At 56.2% G+C, this 18,632-nt stretch overlaps 1 protein-coding gene across 7 annotated transcripts; it reads right to left on the bottom strand.

The window, feature by feature from the left end:
* Positions 1 to 5,301: 5,301 nt before the first annotated feature.
* Positions 5,302 to 18,188, bottom strand: Slc35c2 (solute carrier family 35 member C2). 7 transcript variants are annotated; one of them, XM_071609043.1, is made up of 12 exons: positions 18,136 to 18,178; positions 15,760 to 15,993; positions 15,291 to 15,371; positions 13,400 to 13,769; positions 12,932 to 13,082; positions 12,124 to 12,187; positions 11,391 to 11,463; positions 10,726 to 10,894; positions 10,556 to 10,639; positions 7,421 to 7,596; positions 6,252 to 6,381; positions 5,302 to 6,065 (listed from the first exon to the last, which is right to left on the bottom strand). In XM_071609043.1, the coding sequence occupies exons 4-12, from the start codon at positions 13,517 to 13,519 to the stop codon at positions 5,935 to 5,937; spliced, it is 1,098 nt and encodes a 365-aa protein (XP_071465144.1). In that variant the 5' UTR covers positions 13,520 to 13,769; positions 15,291 to 15,371; positions 15,760 to 15,993; positions 18,136 to 18,178; the 3' UTR covers positions 5,302 to 5,934. The 7 variants fall into 7 exon arrangements, with proteins under 7 accessions (XP_071465144.1, XP_027810106.1, XP_071465145.1 ...); XM_027954305.3 differs by lacking the exon at positions 15,291 to 15,371; XM_071609044.1 differs by lacking the exon at positions 15,291 to 15,371 and having other exon boundaries at positions 13,400 to 13,766.
* Positions 18,189 to 18,632: the final 444 nt, after the last annotated feature.

Genomic DNA, 18,632 nt, shown 5'->3' with positions numbered 1-18,632 from the left:
CAGAGCGGCCGTGGCTTGCTTCTCCCTGGAAGATAAATGGAGGGGCTCTGTCTCCCAGGAAACAAAACATGGGAGAAAGTTAAATTTAGAAAAGCCCAGCCAGGTTAGAAGGAGCCCCTTCTCCAGCCCGCAGCGGCTGGGAGGGGAACCTGGCTTCAGCTGGGGAGTCCCAGCAAGGACAGGCTCCCCTGGGGGGGCTCCCCTGGATCTGGGCTCCTGGCAGGCAGTGTGGGGGTTGCCGCTGGCAGCTGCTGGAGTGGAGAAGTCCCTCACCTGAGACAGGTGACCTTGCCCTGTCTGAGAATCCCTGGAGGCTGCACTGAGTCCCCGGCAATGACAGGGAACACAGGCTGATGACAAGCCACCAAGGTGCAGAATAACGTTTCCTGGCTGACACTTTGGCCACCTCTCCCTGGGCCCTCTCTCTAGGAAGCCCAGCAGATGCTCTTCCTCCACTTCCCAGCTCCCCCTGTGATTCCCGCCCCCCACCCCAGCACGTCTGGGTGGGGGACAGCATTTAGCGCCACTAAATGGCAAGCCCAGAGGTGCAGCGGGGGAAGGGCCAGGCACTGAACTCCCATCGGCTTCCTTCACGAGATCAGTGCCTTAATTTACGAGGCCTGAGTGAGTCTCATTTCCCCAGTGCGCGTTGAGTAATTAACTATTAATAAAAGCATTACTGAGTTAACCACGGGGGCATGTTTAATTCATGGGGCAGCCCCGGGAACAGGACGGAGCAGGGCTCAGTGGGAGATTCCTCCCTGGGCAAAATATTACCAGCAGGATGCCGCCCAGCTAGACCCAGGGCCCCCTCGGAGGGCCATTATTCTCATCCCTAACCAGAGGGACGCACCCCTAGGAGGCAGAGCCTGCCTTCCCTTCAGACCAGAGGCTGCAGAGTGCGGGCGGGGGAGGGGAGGGACTCTGGGATGGGTGAGGCCCAGGAGAGGGCTCCCTTGGTGGCTACTGAGGTGAGTGACCTTGGGCAAGTCACTTAGCTTCTCTGATCCTGTTTCTCATCTGCAAACCGGGACCACTAATAACAAGGACTTCTGGGTGGGCTGCAGGAGAACTAAAGGAAATTGGGGTGGGAGAGGAGGTGGCGAGTGGATGAGATGGTTGGTGCTTCTCCTCCTGGCACGGAATTCTCTTTAGGATCAGCCTCCTGCCCCTCCCTAACTTAGAGATACCCCCAGTTGTTAAGTGAGGTGGGGGGAGGGAGGTATCCCTGCTTATTCCAGAGAACCCAGTGGAACAGTCCCTAGCAGGATACCTCCTGGGTCCTGGGGGCTCTTCAGAGGCAGGTGGACCTCCCCACCCCTCTTTCCCCACAGACACCTCCAGCCAGCTATGGGGAGTTAATTCTTCCCTCCAACACACTGTGCTCATCTCGTGCTCATCCACACCTCTGTGCCTTGCTTAGCAAACTCCTGTTAGTTCTCAAGACTCAGCCCTTCCTGGAAGTCCCCCCACCCATGCAGATAGACCCAGGCAGAATTGATTCCTCCCCTTTCTGTGCCTCCTGGACATTCTTCAATTGTGGCATCTACCTGTCCACCCACTCATCCATCACCCATCACCATCCACCCATCCACCCATCCACCAGCCGCCCCCATCCACCTTTCCACCCGTCCAGCCATCATGCATCATCCATCCACCCATCGCCCATTCATCCAGACTTCCCGCCGAACACCTGGAATACGCATCTCTGATCCCACTGAACTTTTGGACAAGTCTGGGGCTTCCCTTAGACCAGCCGTTCTTGGTCTTTTGGGGATCTAGGACTCTCCCAGGAAAATACACGTATGTACACACATGCCAGGTGCAGCGTCCCTTTTCATGGATCCTGGTGGTCTCTGGAGGCAGATTGTGGCCCTGGGTACCATGGACACTGTGGGGCCATGCTCAGACCCTGCTTTGGGCATGAAGGCCTTATCCCCCTGGAGCATGGCAAGGGGACAGGCCTGGCTGTCAACCTCCTGGGGGGTTCTCTTGGTTTGAAGATAACCGGCACACCTGAAGTCAGGCCCCTTCCAGGGGCCGGTCACTGCCTGTCTCCTGTCTCAGGGCACCTCTGCTGGGCCATTCCAGCTCTAGGGCACAACTGTGGGGCTGGGGCCTGTCTTGGGGACGCTCAGCTTCCTCCTCCGCAAGTCCCTCTTTCTAGTCAGCAGCCTGCTCTAGTCTTCATCTCTAAGTCTGCTTTCCAGGGAACCACTGGGCTTAAAGGCCCACAGAAGTTCCTTGAGGACAGGGACAGTGGGTGTGTTACTGTCACCTGTCACTGACTCCTTTTATCAACTGCAGAAACCTTGTTTGAATACCCGCTAATGCGTTCTCTCGGTCCTCTGTTCTGGGACTCCGTTGACTCCAGCAGGGGAGTTCCCATCAGGTATCGGGAGAAAGGGACACCCCACCAGCCGAAGCCAGCAGGACTCAGGGGCCTGTTCAGGAAAATGTACTAGTTGCCAACGAAACTGTAAATAACCATGGGAACAGAAGTCAGGCTACCTGGTTACCACGAAGCAGGGGAAGGGGACTGGCTGATGTCAGGGCTGGGCTGGCAGGGGGGACAGGCTCAGAGGGAAGCCGGGAGGCTGAGGCCTGGTGTGAACGCCGCTGGTGGTGGGCACAGCCTCTTCTTATAGCCCCCAGGTCCCGGGATGGAACCAGGCCTCCTGCACGCCGCCAGGCAGGTGCTCTACTGAGCTAAGCTCCGCCCCGGGACTCGGGCAGTAACTTCCAAGTGAAAACCTAGAAACCCCCCATTTAGTTCCCACTATTGGAAATTCCTTTGCAGAACAAATGTCCAAGTGGCTCCTCTTTGAGGCAAGGATGGGGACCATGGTGGTGGGGCCTTAGTGCTGGCCACTCCTCTTTCATGCTGTCACTGGGAACGGTGTGTGACATTTCCACTCCTGATGTTCACTGAGAGCTAAGGAGAATGTGCCCAGCACCGTGCCAACCACTTTGCATATCATTTTCTCTTTACAGCCACTTATAGATTATCATTCCTTCTTTATAGACAAGGAAGAGAGGACCAGCAATATGGCTGAGATCACAGGGCAGAGAAAAGCGAATCTGAATCTGGTTGTGTCCCCAGGATGAATTCTTAGCTGCTCTCATGCCTTGCCTCTGCGAATTCAGTTTCCGCAACCATGAAATAGGTGCAGCGGTTCCTGCCGCACTGGGCTGCTCAGGATCCAGTAACCTGTGTGAAGGGCGTCCAGTGGCTGGTCCCTTCGTCCTTCCTTCCCCATTCCCATCTTCTGCCTGTCTCTTCTCCCAGTCTGGGCTGGGAGAAAGGGCCGGCATCTCCAAGGACAAACATCTCTGTCCCCAAGTCCAGCAGTGCCTGCCACATGGCCAGCACCGTCTGAATGCTGTTGCCCTAAATGGAGGATCTGAGGGTCCCCACTTTTGTTTCTCTGCACTGGAAACTTGGAACCCATCTCAATAGCTAGTCCACGCAGCGAGTACCACTGAGAGAATTCTCCCGCTGCCGTGTAACTACTCTCATGCCACCGGGACTTTCAGGGTTTCACAGCAGATTGGAGCAGATACAGCCGCAGATGATCCGGCCCCCAAGGCTGAGGCGAGGACCAGAATGAAGATGCAGGTACACAGGGTCCTGCCTGGTGGCTCAGGCCTCTCCCACAGCAGACTCCAGCTCGCGCAAGTCCCCGCTACAATGCCAACTGCGGACGTCCTCATACATTGGGGGCATTAACCTTCCTCCCACCGTGGGCTCCTGGGAGAGGCAGTGGGCATGTAAGCACTTAAAACCCGAACCCGCAGGTCAGCCCTCCTCCCTCCTCCCCTTCTGCTGGGGACAGACACCACAGCCTGGAGAGACCAGTCACATCCTCAGCTCCTGTCAACCTGTGCAAGCACCGAGTTTCCATGGTGACGCTGCAGCCCCGAGATGCAATGGCTGCAGACAGCACGGGTGGTTGGAGGGCTGAGGCGGGTGAAGGCTGTCTGGCCTGGGAGGCCAGGCGGAGGGGCGGGGGAGTAGGGGAGGGAGCCCTCCTCTAGGCCTGGCTGGTAATTGCTGCTAAGTGAGGGGCTGTCATTGAGGCCAACAGGAGTGCGGCAGGAGCCGGTGCTGCACCCTGTAATTACTGCACCAGACAGCGCTCCCTCGGTGTGTGTGTGGGGGGGCAGGAAGTGCTCATCCACCTGCGCCTGGGGCAGTGGCAGGCACTCCCGCCCCAAGAAGCAGCGGGCCCTGAGGCTGAGGCCACCTCCCCAGCAGGCTCCCTTCCTCCAGCAGGAACCCAGCTTCCTTTCATTCTGGGCCCTGGCCCCGGAACCTGCAGGATCCAAGGTGGACAGATGGGCAGAAACAGACAAGGGGTGGGCAGCCTGTTTGCCAGCGTCAGCAGGGAATGGGAACTGGAGGCTGGTCCTCCACGGAGGATCTGAGGGCCTGTCCCGCTAGCAGGGGACCTGGCTCCACACTTGAGGACCCTTCACAGCAGGGTACAGCAGCCAGCCACTGTCTCAGTCCCTCCGCCCCAAGTCAGGTTTCGCGGGGACACAACCACACCCTTTTGTTTCTGTATTGGCTCTGGCTTCCTTTCACGCTACAACAGAGTTGAGAAGTTGTAACAGATGCCATATGGTTCCCAAACTGAAAATGTTTACCATGTGTCCCTTTACAGGAAGTTTGCAGACCCTTCTAAAAGCTCTACACCCTAGGCCCAGGCCAGTGAGTTCTGGCAGATTCAACAGGGCTAGCCTTTTATAAGCGCCCCGTCCTGGTCCCCCCTAAGTCGCCTCCTCTGCCTGGAGGAGTCTGGACGAGGTGGCAGGCCTGCAGAGGTGGCCGAGTGCTGCAGCCGGCGCAATGGCGCCACCTGCTGTGAGCGCCCGAGCCCCCCAGGGGAAGCCCTGGCTGTAGGCCTGGGGCTGGGAGCCACAGGTATCAGGCTAGGGCTTGCTCCCTGCCCACAACACGCGAGAGGACGGCACAGTGGAGAAGCGTTGGCCAGGTGGAGGGAAGTGCGTGGAAGGCGGGCCAGGGATCCTCACAGGAGGCAGCACAGGACCCGGATGGAGGCGCAGGCCCCCCACTCACTTGGCAAGCTTTGTCTTTTCTAGGTCCTGATCTCTTGGTTGATGAAAGGTTTGAAACAATAAGCCTAAGATTTAAATCTGTTACAAATACTGGCAAGAATCTTCAGACTCACATTACTTCCATTTCACAGAGAGGTTAGGTATTCACTTAAGGTCACATGGAAAGGGACAAAGCCAGGATTCAAATACAGGCTGTAAAAAACATGTTCAGCCCCAGGGTGCTGTGCTCAGTAGATACTCATTTATTCTCTGCCTGCAGGTATGGGGGGCCTTGCAGAGGGGCAAGCAGGAGATGCAGGAGGCCAGGATGGGCCTGGTCACTTAGGGAAGGCCCCAGCAGGGACAGAGAAGGTGAGGTGAGGCCTTCACAGCCCTCCCTGCCCCCACTCCCCTAGGCAATGTGAGTGGCCACTGGACCATAAACCCATTTATTTCCAAACTATAAATAAATCTGCTGAGAAAGATGCAGTCCAGGTGATGAGGCCCCAACATCGTCACACCCCCACTGCCCTGCAGTCCAAAGTCAGCCCCCCTAGAAGGCCGCTGTGCTTCTGACATCAGTCTTGGGCAGGGCCTGGCCAAGGGCCTAGAAGGACCCACCACTTTCTTCTCCACCAGGATCCAGGCGCAGCGTGGGCGAGCTCCAGCCAGGCTGAGGCTGGCCTGGTGCTCACCCTGTTGACCAAGCTCTGAGGCAGGGGTAGGAGCCACAAGCCCCTGACCTAGCCCGCCACAGGTGACTCCCAGGCCACTGCTCCCAGCTGCTGTGAAGAGCCACAGGGCCCTGGGTTGCGGCCAAGTGCTCAGAGCAGCGCTGGTCACAGAGCAGCCTGCAGTTGCTCCGCTGGCCCCTCACTGCTGCCCCTGGGCCACGAAGTAGTCTTCCTCCTCATTGTCCTCATCCTCTGGCTGGCTGCTCCGGAGCAGCAGCTCCAGGTCAGGGCTGGAGCTCAGCCCCTTCAGGGGTCTGGATCCACCTTCACCTGGGGACAGAATCAGTTATGGACCCGATAATGGCGCACTCCCTGAGCCTCAGCAGCAGCCAGGAGGGGAGCCGAGAGCCAGCCCTTCAGGGCGGGCAGGCGAGGCTGGGCGAGGGGGAATCAGGGGTGCCAAGAGTCGCACGGAGTGACATCAGAGAATGGAGGCCTCTGGAAGGCTCCAGTTACCTCTAGAGTGTAGAGTTTTGAGGGCCACGTGCAGAGATATTCCCGAGAGGCAAAGGGCAAAGCCCAGCCAGTTCAGGAGGCTGATCTGATCGCCCAGCAGGTGAGCTGCCAGCAGCAAAGTGCAGACTTCCTGTGGGCAGAGAAGTGGGCAGGGGTGGTCAACAGGGGGCGCTCCTTCTCGGGGAGAGGAGGGCGGGGCCTGCCTAGCTCAGACTAGATCCCAACCCCCAGGACTCCTGGCCAGAGCAGGGCTGGCAGGCCTGGAGGGTGAAGAGGTGAGGGACAGGCTCCCCACACGGCATTCCTGCTAGCCCCACTTTGCTACTGAGGCAGAATGTCACAGAACTCTGCTGGGAAAAAGAGGGGCACAACAGACCCAGGGTTGGTGTGGAGCCTGCACCAAGGGCTCAGGACAGGGTTAGCTGCCCTGGCACGGGCACCTGTGGATGGGTAGCCCTCAGCTCCTTCGGGCAAATGCAGGGTTGTGCTGGGCTCTGAGGATACACTGTCCCAGGGTCCTTCATAAACAGTGACCGCAGGTGGGACTGGTGAACAATGCACTCTCAGAACCACAGCTTATGCCTCATCCCTTGGCTGCCAGCCAGAAGGCCCTCAGGGGACCTCATTTCTGCTCCAGTGTGGAGTCTGCCTGGTCAAAGAGAAGACCCCTCCTGGTCCTGGGCAGGGAGCTGCAGCGATGGTGGGGGAGGGGGAGGAAGGGAGAGCAGGGAGGGCTTCAAGGCACCAGAAAAGTTTTAAGACTGACAACAGGTGGCACTTTGCATGACACAACTCCTGCTGGGCCCATGGCAGACACTGCCAATCAATCATGGAGCTCTACTGGTGAGTCTGGGTGGGGGCTTCTCAACCTATGGCTCCAGGACACTGCCACACGTCCAGGGCTGGCACTGGAGTAAAATGTAACCGCAGCCTGGGTCTAGAAGGGTCAGACTGGCCCTGAATCCCCACTGTGCACCCTTGGCTGGGAGCAGCTCTGCAGGTCTGAGGGGATGGCGGAGAGAGGAGAGACAGGAGCATAGTGCTGTCACTGAACAGGACACTCTGGTCTCTTCTCCAAAGGGCCCAGGAGTGCCGGAGCTGGGGTGGAGGCTGGGTGAGGAGCCTTTATGGGCCCTCTAAGGGAAAGAGGGTCACTTCCAAGTCTGTACCTTAAAAATGCCAGCAATGGAGAGAGTGAGGCTGGAGGTTCGGGAAACCAGGAGGAACTCCGAGAAACCCAAACCGAAGGCGAGAATCCCGCCAAGGAAGAGACTCCCAAGTACCCACAGGAGCAGCCCCGTGTCCTGGAAGCGGAAGATTTTCTCAGATGTGGACAAGTGCAGACCTGGAGCAACGCGGGGAGAGAGAGCGGGAGGCCGAGGCCGGGCCAGGGCTACCCTGTCCAGCAACCAGCCTTGTCATCACTGAGATGGACGACACACGGAGCCCCTGCTGACCATCCAGCTGGGGGAAAGAACGAGGGGTACAGAGTAATCCCACCAAGTGGCTGAGATCCAGGGAGAGTGGAGGAGTTGGAGCCCCAGGGTAATTAAAAAAATAAAGGCGAGGTCCCAACAGGGAGTGGTGTGGACTGAGGGCTTCCCTGGAGGGTGCGGCTGGCGCTCCTTCAGACAGTCTGCTTGCGTTTTTTTTTTTTTTTTTGCCATTTTGGGGACGGCATCCAGGACCTCATGGATGACAGGCAAGCGTCCTGCCACCAAACCCAAACCTAGGTCTTGCTAGTACACAGCTGTGGGACTTGGGCCAAGATGTTCCCTTTCTGGACTTCAATTTCTCTGCTGATAAAATGACAGGATGGAACTGGATTGGATTTCCCTAGCAAGCAGCGCCATCGAGCTTCACTCCCTCCCTCCCTCCCTTCTTTTGGGACCAGAGATTGAACCCGGGGTACTCTACCACTGAGACACACCCCAAGCCCTTCTGATTTCTTTATTTGGAGACAGAGTTTTGCTAAGTTGCCAAGGCTGGCCTTGAACTTGCAGTCCTCCTGCCTTAGCCTCCCCAGGGCTGATGAGCATTTCTCAAAAAGAAAACATTCACCTATGTGAACAGATGACTGCACAAAACACAAATTTTGTCTAGGGACTTTTAGGAGTCCCTCCAACACTGTCCCTCTGAAGGGACAATTCTCCGGGTCCCCAGCAAGATCCCCATGGTGTATCAGCAGAGGGTGGAGTGAGCTCTGTACTAGACACATGTGGGAGCTGGGCACTGACAAGCACTTGGGCATTTTGGAAGGAAGCACCAAAGAAGTAGAGGACGGCCCACCCCTGTCCCCCCGGCAGCCAGTGGACTCACAATGCAGGACATCCAGCTTGGGCTGGCTCCGCAGGGCTGCCAAGGCACAGGCAAATTGAAGGGAATTCGGGGAAGAGCAACATAAGTAATGAAGGCGCTTGGGGGATTAATTTACCAGAAAAGATTAAAGGAGCTAAATCCATGCAGCTTTGCTAAGTGGCGACTACCAGGGGCTTTCGGATGAGGGTTTGCAGATGGGGGAATGGTGCAGACACCCAGGGGGGCCGGGAGCGTGGTGTTTGGTGCAGGGGGCATAATGAAGGAATGGGGAGGGATTTTAAAAAGGAAAAACATGAGGCTCTGAACAGAAGTCTCCTGGACAACGGGCTGCAGAATAATTTTCTCAGGGAGGTTGGAGATGCTTCACTGCTTGAAACTTAAATGGATGTGGGACAGAATTTTCTGTAATGACCCTGAGAACAGTTGCGACTCTGGGAGGAAGAATAAATAGACAGAGGACAAAGACTAATCCCCAAAACCGGCAAAGAAGGTGGTGCTGTGCCGCCCCACCTCCAAGTTCTCTTTCCTCCCCCTCTGGAAGCCCCAGCCCCAGGCTCCTGCATGCTGGCCCCTGCCCATCCCATCCCACACAGTTACAGGCCAACATGTGAGTGAACCTCCTGTCCTGCTTCTCAGGACACCCTGCCTGCCTTAGTCCACCCACTCCTCTCATCCGCCAAAATACACGGATGGTCTGGGGAACTTTTCTGACTCGCTCACTCCACCCTCCTAAAACAGGCGGTGACTCTGCCCTCCTAGGGGCAGCATGCAAGATAGGGAAGAGTGGGCTTAACCGCTTGAAGCCAGGAGGCTGGGTCCAAATTCTGGCTTCCTTGTGAGCTCTGGGACCCTGGGCAAGCTCTCTTCCCTTCTGAGCCTCAGTTTCTTTCATCTGCAAAACCAGGTGACAATTACAGTATCAGCCAGTTTTTTGGGAGGACTTAATAAGTGTCTGACACACACACACACGTATATCTATATACAATATATATCTATATATAATATATACATGTATATATAAATATATATAAAAACAATATATATATATATAAAACAATCAGCTCTTCAGAAACTAATACCCCTACCCAGTCCTGTTCTACTCCTGTGAGACAGCATTGATCTATTTCTGAGAATGGAGGCCCCGTGATTTAAACACCTTACACTAGGATCCACCCCTGAAGCTTCCAGCTCCTCAACACTGCCACTTTGGGACCAAGCTTCCAGGACATGAATCTTTGGGAAGACAAATCACACCCAGACTATAACATGCACACTTCCTATTGTGTATATGCCAGGTTACTTTCAATGATACACTAAAGTAGAAATTTGTAGGTAGGGAACCTAAATCTTAATTTTACTAGATAATGCCAATTATTTTCCAAAAATGATTATCCCAATTTACTGACCTACAGGAAATATGAATGTTTTCTGGCATTTGTAATATGTTTTTGCTATTGTGTAATTTTATTTCTTATTGAGCTGTTTGACTTTTTAAAATAAATTCATGTATTTTTTTCATAAAAAAAATAAGTATTTGAAATAATATAGCCAGGTGTGATGGTGCAGGCCTATAGTCCCAGCTACTCTGGAGGCTAAGGTAGGAGGATTGCAAGTTTGGGGCAAGACTGGGCAACTTAGTGGGATCCTATCTTCAAATAAAATATCAAAAGGGCTTGGAGTGTAGCTCAGTGGGAGAGTGCCCCTGGGTTCAATCCCTAGTACTGGAAAAAGAAGAACAAAAAAAGATGAAAATAGTCCCTTCAGCACTCTGTACAGTCATTACCATCACTGTCCTTATGTTTTACACTCTTTCTGCAGCAACTATCAGACTGGATTCTAGCCACTTGCTTATGGGTCTATCCAGTCCCAACACGGGTACAGGGGTGGGGCTGCGTCTTCGACGTTGGCAACCTCTAAAACTAGCACCACACAGGGATCTGGGATTCGCTGTTCTGAGGTGCCCCGAGGTGGCTGGCCCAACATACCTTCAAATATGGCAAACAGAGGGAAGAGCCCCAGAAACATGAGTGGCTGCAGGTGGAACATGGTGTCGATGGGGTTCTGGAGGCCTGCAGGGTAGGACACAGAGGTCAGGAGGTCTGGCTGGTGCTTGCACAGCCTCCAGCCTGCCTGCACCTGCCCCGCCCAGACTCACCCAGCTCAGCCTTCTGCAGGAGCATCTGGGTGAGGGTCCAGCGAATTCCACCGATGAACGAGGCCCCCAGCACCAGGGAGAAGCCCTTCATGTTGAACTGGGTGGACTTGTAGGTGAACATGAAGAGGCCCCCAGCGATGAGGAGGACCACCAGGACCAGGGCCGCACGCTGGGAGGAGGGGAGCAGGTGCAGCTGACTCAGGGGTCCGCCACACCCAGAGCCGGGGGTCAGCATCTCCCCTGGCTCCCCCTGGGGCAGGAGATCTTCTACCTCAACCCTCCCAGGGAAGTCGCAGACAGCCCTTGCCCACTGACGTATGAAGGGCTGACAGCTGGCATGTCCTCAGTATCCCTTCCTAGTCTAAAATACCACAGTGCTTTCTGAGATCTGTTCCAAGTCCCGAGTGGCCTCTCCGCCTCCTTGGCCACCAAATGAGGACCACCGCTTTGCACAGCAGGGCTCTCCAGGACCCTCCTGATTTCTTCTGTCAGCTGCTGACACACGTTTCTAAATACTCTGCATATTGTCCCTATGCCTAGGTCCCTTCTCAGAAGAGGGAGTTACTGCCACCTGGGCTGGGCCTGTCCCAGTCACCGCTCAGATTCCCTCTTCTACTCTGGGCATACAGCGGGTAGGAAGGACAAAACAGATGTGGGGGCCTCACCAGCTCCTCCAGCTTGAAGATCAGAGAGAAGATCAAGATGAACAGCACAGCCGAGGACTTGGTCATTGTGTACCTGGAAGTGGAAATCACCCACACTGTACTGCGGGAGTCGGGGTTAGGACCCGCCACCCAGAAGAGAGCCCAGAGCACAGATCAGCAGGCTGGAAGGGGGAGGAGGCTGACTTTCCAGAGAGCAAGTGCTGCTGCTCAGGGCAGCAGGGCAATCTGGGTACAGAAGATCAAAAGGAGCCTGCCTGAGTCACCTGGGCCGATAAGGGACCTGTCATCGGAAGACTCTCTGAGGCCCCCGATTATCACTGGGAGACAAGGCTGCGTGTCTGACATCGAGGAGTTCTATCCTTTATCTAGCCCTTGGCCAAGACCAGGAAAGGAAGAACAGATGAGACGAGAGGACACGAAGAGGACCGTGTCCTCTGAAGCCAACGCAACACAACGAGCTATCACCCAGCCCGTGCCCACACTGGGCGCTGATGTGGCCAGTGCTCTGTGGCCAGCCCCTTCCTCGACTGCAGTGCTCTGTCCGCATCCCCTGGCTTCCCCCGCTGCCCGGCAGGCACAGCGTCCCCTCTGCGCTGGGCTTACGGAAGAGGCTGGAGACTTCTTGGAGAGCTGCTAGGTGCCAGGGAGGAGCTGAGAGAGCAAGGGCTGGTCCCAGAGAGTGATGGAGTGGCTGGCCCATCGGCCAGGTGCGCAGACGGCAGCCGGTACTCACAGCGAGACGGTGATGTAGAGGAAGCTCCAGTTGGACAAGCCCACGTCAAGTGCTGTTGCCAGTGCTGTGGAGACAAGGGGCGCCCGGGGCTGAGGTGGCACAGGAACATCCAGCCAGGTGGCCGCTACGTCCTGGAGGTGGCCATTTTACCCCACTCTGGCTTCCTCTCTGGGAACCCGAGGCTTTCCTTTCTACCAGCAATTATGTGGTTAACATCTGGCTAAAGTGGGGCCACCGGGCTGGAGTCCACCCTGACTGGGGGGTGCTATGCTCATGTGTTGACTGGTTTCAATATCCTCGCCCCCACTAGACTGGAACCTCTCAGCCAGTCAATCCTCTTGTGAAAACCCTTCTCCCTGGGGACCAAATGAACTCAACAGGGCACCTGGCCCTCCAGGTTCTCGGGTGGCAGCGAGTGGCCTTTCAAACTTCACACACTGCTCGGTGTGTGACACACCAGCACCAGCTGGTGCCACCTGTCCTTCAGTACCTGCCTACTCACACCTGACCTAGGACCCAGATGACAGGCAGGCCCGGGTCAGGCTCCACTCTCAGTGTTCTGGGGCACCTCTGACAGCCCACCACAGGGCGCGGGGGCCAGGACCCTGCCTGCGAGGCGCACGCACATGCTGCAGGCTCCCTGCCCGCCGTAGGGCTTTCTGTGTGTGTGGCGGGAGGGGAAGTCGGGGAGAGCTCGAGAGATGGTGGGGCGAGGGGAGGGGAGGGAGGCAGAGAGGGGACTTGACCTCAAGGCCCAGAGGGCTTCTCTCTGGTCCTCTAGCAGCCCTCCTTCTGCCGGGACACGTACCTGTGGGGGCCACTCTTTTGAGGTAGTCGGTCCAGCTCAGCACCACACGGGCCCTGTGGCTGGAGCACTGAACCAGCGTCCTGGACAGGGCGGAGAAGAGGAAGATCACAGCCAGGTGCAGCATCGTCATGAAGAGGGGGAAGTGAAAGCTCTGCAGAGCCCAAGCAGACACCCCGCGCCTCAGAGACTGCCCAGGGCTGGCGCCCCCTCCTCCCTCTAGCTGCTGTCAGGTGGGAGGGGCTCTCAGCTGCATTCCAGTTCCTTAGACTGAGAGACCCTTTGTCCCCACTGTGGAGGTCCAAAAGAGAAGTGGCACCCTGGGGCTCACTCCCAGTTTGGTGCTGTCTCCACTTCAACACCCGCTGGCTGGTCCATCAGCCTTGCCCAAGAGCCTCTGTGGGCCAATAAGGCCACGCCAATTGTGGCCACCTTTGCCCCAGCACCCTGCACTGGTGAGGCCTCAGTTACCTTTGTCAGCCATTTGTTGTAGAAGGTGATGCCGATGGAGAAACAGTAGTAGAGAAGGACCAGCCCCAGGGTCAACACTGCCTTCCACACAAAGGCCACGTCAAGGGCCCACCTCCCCATCCGCGGAGGCTGCGTGCCCCCGCTCCTGGGCCACGGGACAGCACCTCTCCTGAAGACAGCTCACAGAGGAGCGGCGCTGGACCACGACTTTCAACAAGCAGATTCCCTGGCTGGAAGGGTTCTCTTCGCCTCCATGTTTGAAATGGTCAGTGAAGCCCCGGGTGGAGTCCTCACCTAAGGGGCTGGTGGCCCAGGCCGACCTGTTCCATGGTTAGCTGGGTGCAGGGCTCAAAGGACCCCAGTTCTGCTGCTAGAAAGATGAGAAGACAGCTGTGGTGGCCCTGCGGCTCCCACACCCAGTCCAGCACTCACAGAGCCCTAGTCAGTCCACTCCCGCGTCACTTCAGGCTGTTCTCCATGGGCTGTTATCAAAATGACCTTTTCAACACGTAAATCTGATTGTGTTGGACCAGTGCTGTCTCACGGACAAAGGCCAAAACCCTTTTGGGGCTCCCAGGGCCCAGATCTGGCCCTGCAGTCTCGCCAGCCTCAGCCTCACAGTTTCCAGGACGGGTCCAACTGGCTGCCTTTTGGTTCTCCCAACACACCAGGCTTTCCTGCTGCCTGGAGGAACGAGCGCCCCTCTTCAACCATTCCTCAGTCACCCTGCTTTTCTTGGGCACAAAGGTCCTGGGGATGTCCCCACCCACCAGTCTTGAGATACAGGTGGTTCTACTATCCCTTCCCAGCACTTCTGCAGGGTGTGATCTGAGTAATGTCTGGTCCTCTGCAAGGCCGGGTACTTGAGGTCAGACAGAACCTTACCACACCTGACACTGGGTAAGTTCTCCATTCGGTCTGATGACTCAGTGACAGACAACATGCGCGTCATTTTCAGGGGACTGATCTCTTCTTCAGAGGTTGAAAGTGGATCAGGACACCTGTACCTATCTGGCCTTACCCTCTACCAACTGCTCTCAGAGGCACAGGGTCCTGCCTAAACAAACCACTCCCTGCCACCCAAGCAACCCCGCAGCCCCAAGGAATGCATGAGCATTTGTGGCTGGAGACGGTGGACCCACCTGTGCCTAGGGACTGGGGCCCAGCATCACACCTCTGCTTCAGCTGTGTGTCCCCTCCTCACTGCCTACTTGGGAGACGCCCCACCTGCTGCAATGCCATCTCCTGGAAGCCTTCTTAGAAGGCTGATCCCCACCCCACCCCAGCCCGTGGGTCTGAAGGGAATGACCACACCTGCACTGTACTCTTGGAACCAGTGCTATCCCTTCCCCACCTGCAAGGCAAACTGGGCTCTAGGGCTGCAGTTCTCTTCAGAGGAACTTTACAAATCTGTAGTGGTGAACTGGGGGGATACCGGAAGCACACAGGGAGCAAGGACCATGAGGCGTAGCCCACAGAACCAAGAATTATTCTACAATCTGTATGACTTTGAGGTGCAGGTGGAAGACTGGCCTATGATCACCTGAACCCAGACCCTAAATCAGGCATAGGTGTACACACGCAGAGCTTTTCTATGGCTCCACCATGCACTGAAAATTCCCCAAACTTAAACCACTCATGGTTTCTGAGCTGGGGCACACCATGGCTATGTGAAGGTGTGTTTGTGGCTACCATGTTCCTAGGTGTTCTACAGAGAAGGGAGCCGCCGGCCACTTCACCCTCACTCTGTTACTGTGCCCAGGAACCTCCACGTAGAAACACGTTTCATTGTCATATTACTTTCCCTTTGCGTTATGTTAGGACACACTCATTAAAAAAATAAATAAATAAATATATATATATGTGAAGGGCTCGGTTTGGTGGCACACACCTGTAGTCCCAGTGACTCAGGAAGCCAAGGCAGGAGGATTGCAAGTTTGAGGTCAGCCTTGGCAATTTAGTGAGACCCTGTCTTCAAAATAAAAAATAAAAAGGGCTGAGAATGTGGTGGCTCAGTGGGAAAGCACCCCGGGTTCAATCCCAGTCCTGCCAAAGAAAAAAAGGAACATGCTGCGACCAGTGGGCTGTGTCACTGTCCTTCCTGGTCTAAAGCTGACATACCTCCCCAGTGTGGACCCCAGCTCTGATTCACCATGAACCTCAGAGGAAGAACAACTGCGACTTGACCTCTTTACCCCAATGTCTGATCTCAGGTGTCCCTCCTGCCCTTTCCCAGCAGAGCAGGCACCGCCACTCTCCTCCTCTGTCCCCAGCTCACTCAACCCCTGGCAGCTCCATCTCTGCAAATATCCCCAATCATCGCATCTCCTGACCTCCACTCCCGCCACCCCAGCCCCTACCTCTCTCCAGATGACTGCAGCAATCTCCTGCGGTGGCCTCTCTGCTCCTCCTGCCACTCACAGCCAGACTCCTGCTTCTGTGACCAAGTGGAGCAATGGGGCTTCAAACCCACATGGTGCAAGCTCGAGGCCCACTTTCCTCTACGCCAGTTTCTCAAACTTGGTGTCACTCATGTTCGGGGCTGGATAAATCCTTGTGCACTGTAGGATGTTAGCAGCATCCCCAGTCAACACCTGCGAGATGCAGGAATATCCTTAGCCCCCGCTATACGAAACAACCAAAATTGTGTCCAGACATTGCCAAACACTGCCTGGGGATCACAAGTGCTCCTGGTTGAGAGTCACTGCTTACGCTACACAGGCAGTTGCAGGGCATATTGATACTAAGGGGACTTTCTTCCTAGCACTTGCTCCATGGGTCCTTCCAGTGGCTTCCAAGTTAGGGCCATCTGTTTCCCTTTCCGGGGATCAACCTGCACCTTCTGCTTACACTACAGTGCCTGCTCAACAATGCGAGGTCCTCCCTGGGCTGTTCCAATCATGCCTTTCCTTTCAAGAGCTAGTCCAGATCCCTGTAATACACTCGCCCCCCACCCAGCTCCATCTCAAAGTCAGCAACACTGTTTCTTATCAGCATTCAAAAGGTAATTCACTTACCCAAAACACAAAGACTCATGTCAGCTAGAGGGGCCAGCCAAAAATCACAGAGCCACATACTCAATGTACATTCATGACACACTACTGTATTGGAGCACTGGAGATACAGGCATGAAACTGGATGAGGTCCTCGCTCTTACTCTGTGGTAAGGGAGACCAGACTTACGGGGTTAGATGCTCTTTTCCAAATCTCTCTTGCCCAAGAGAGGAATTCCACAGTGTGCCTCACTTTCCCTGGGGAGCAGCAGCCACAGTGGGGGTAGGGCTGTGCAATGTCGTAGCACCTGGCTGCCTTCCATTTTACCAACCTCAACACAGCGGTGCAGCTTAGTGCTTAAAAGTACAGGTTTGAGACCTGGAGCAAATCCTAATGCTTCTACTTTAAATGAGTAGACTCTGGAACTCAGTTTCTCCAACTGTAACGGGAGACAGAACCATCTAGCTCCTGGGAAAGGAGTCAACAGCATTAGGTACATACAGCATCGATGCTGGATGGTGTACAGTTATAACAACCAGAGGCCCTGCACTGACAGCCCACTCCTACTGACCTCCTCTCACTTCCTGTGAACACTTCCTGACTGCTTCTGAGTTACTACACCCTCCTCCAGTTGCCCCCTCAAGGGCCAACTCTCTGTTCTCCTCTTATACACTGACCACTTCCTCTTTTTGCAAAGACGACTCGGATGCCAGGACCCTACAATCTCTGGCTTGTCTTCTGCTCTTCGCTCCTTCTTCAGTCTTCTAGCTGACACCCCCTCTTCAACTCAACGGTGTAAGAGTTGGCACCTGAGGGTCGGATCCTGGCTTCTCTTCTTTCTTCATTCTCATCCTAAGTACTGCATCCAACCCAAACCACTTGCCAGTGATGTCTTTACATTAGCCAAGCTTTCCTGTGAGTGCAGGCTTGTGTATCTAAGTGTCCTTTTGGTAGCTCCACTCCAGACATCTAAATCTTAAGATGCCGTAAGCATACATCTAAATTACTCCCCATGCCCCCAACCTACTCCAAAGTCATTTAGTAAGCGCCAGTGTAATGCAGTTACTTAAACCAAATGCACACATTAGAGATGAGGAACACTTGACCCCCTCTGGCCCTCAGTCCTCAAATCCTGCCCTGTCAGCTCCACCACCAATGACTTCTGTACCCGTCCACTTTTCTTCACTTCCCCTTCCACAACCACAGTCTCAGCCACGTTATCTTCCGTTATCGCGGAGCTTCCTCTTTTGTCCCCACAGCCTGGAGTCCACGAAGCAGCCAAAGGGGTGGCCTACACACACAGAAAGCAGACCACGCCCTCCGAGGGCGGATCCCGCTCCTCGGCTCGGCCCGCGAGGAGGCCGCCTACCACCTGGCCTCCGCCGACCTCTACAACCTCCTCCTACCGCTGTCCCCGGCCCCCGCCGCCCGGCTTCCAGAGGCTGGTCAGGCACATCAAGTCCGCGTCCTCCGACTCCGCCAAGGGCCCCCATCCTCCAGACCTCCCCACCAGCTGACGTGGCCGTGTTGGCTCGTGTCTCCCGCGGAGCCCGGCCTCTGCGAGCCGGTCGGGGTGTCAGATCCCGCCCGGCGGCGTGCAGGAGGCCGGGGTCCTCGCCCCTCCGCGGACCCGGCCGGGCGCCGGGGCGGCAGCAGGAGCGAGCAGCGTGCAGAACCGAGGCGGGACGGCCCCCCACGCAGCCGGACCCCCTCCCGGGAGCTCCCGCAGCGCGCCCACTCACCTCCACCGTGGCGCTCGCAGCCGCGATCCTCCCGCCGGAAGTGCGAGCCGGGTTCCGCCCCCGAGCCGCGGGAGGGGTGGCTTCCGCCGGAAGCCGCCGAGCAGGGAGGGGGCGGAGCGGGGACCATGTGCAGAGGCTGGGGCGGGAGCTGCTGTATTGGCTGGGGGGCCTTCCTCCGCGCTCAGCCAGACCCCCGCGGTGCCCTCGTGCGCCTGGCGCCCGCGTCCACCTTTTGTTCAGCTCTGTATTGTAATCGCTTGTCTCCGGCGCGCAAGCAGCCACTTGTCGTGGAGCCGCGGTGCCTGCTACTGTCCTGCACACAGTGAGCACCCCCACGGTGGTCCCTATTTACCTTTGTTAAAACAGATGGTTTATCTACATCCAACCCAGTGCCAGGCAAGCATGCAGCGAACCACGAAATCTCTCTGGGGTTCCGCTTCTGGAAGCTGCAGCCAGCTGGGGAGTAATGTCAGGGACACTGAATTTTTACTTAGAAA

This window comes from Marmota flaviventris, chromosome 2, assembly GCF_047511675.1.
Source record: "Marmota flaviventris isolate mMarFla1 chromosome 2, mMarFla1.hap1, whole genome shotgun sequence".
NCBI classification, from domain to species: domain Eukaryota; kingdom Metazoa; phylum Chordata; class Mammalia; order Rodentia; family Sciuridae; genus Marmota; species Marmota flaviventris.
This window is presented reverse-complemented; position numbering and strand designations above follow the sequence as displayed.

Coding starts and splice junctions, on each gene's coding strand:
- Slc35c2 (XM_027954306.2), bottom strand. CDS start 13,519: ATGGGGAGGTGGGCCCTTGACGTGGCCTTTGTGTGGAAGGCAGTGTTG. Junction 10,640..10,725: donor CCTGCAGAAGGCTGAGCTGG/GTGAGTCTGGGC, acceptor CCTACCCTGCAG/GCCTCCAGAACCCCATCGAC. Junction 6,382..7,420: donor CCATTGCTGGCATTTTTAAG/GTACAGACTTGG, acceptor CTCTGCCCACAG/GAAGTCTGCACTTTGCTGCT.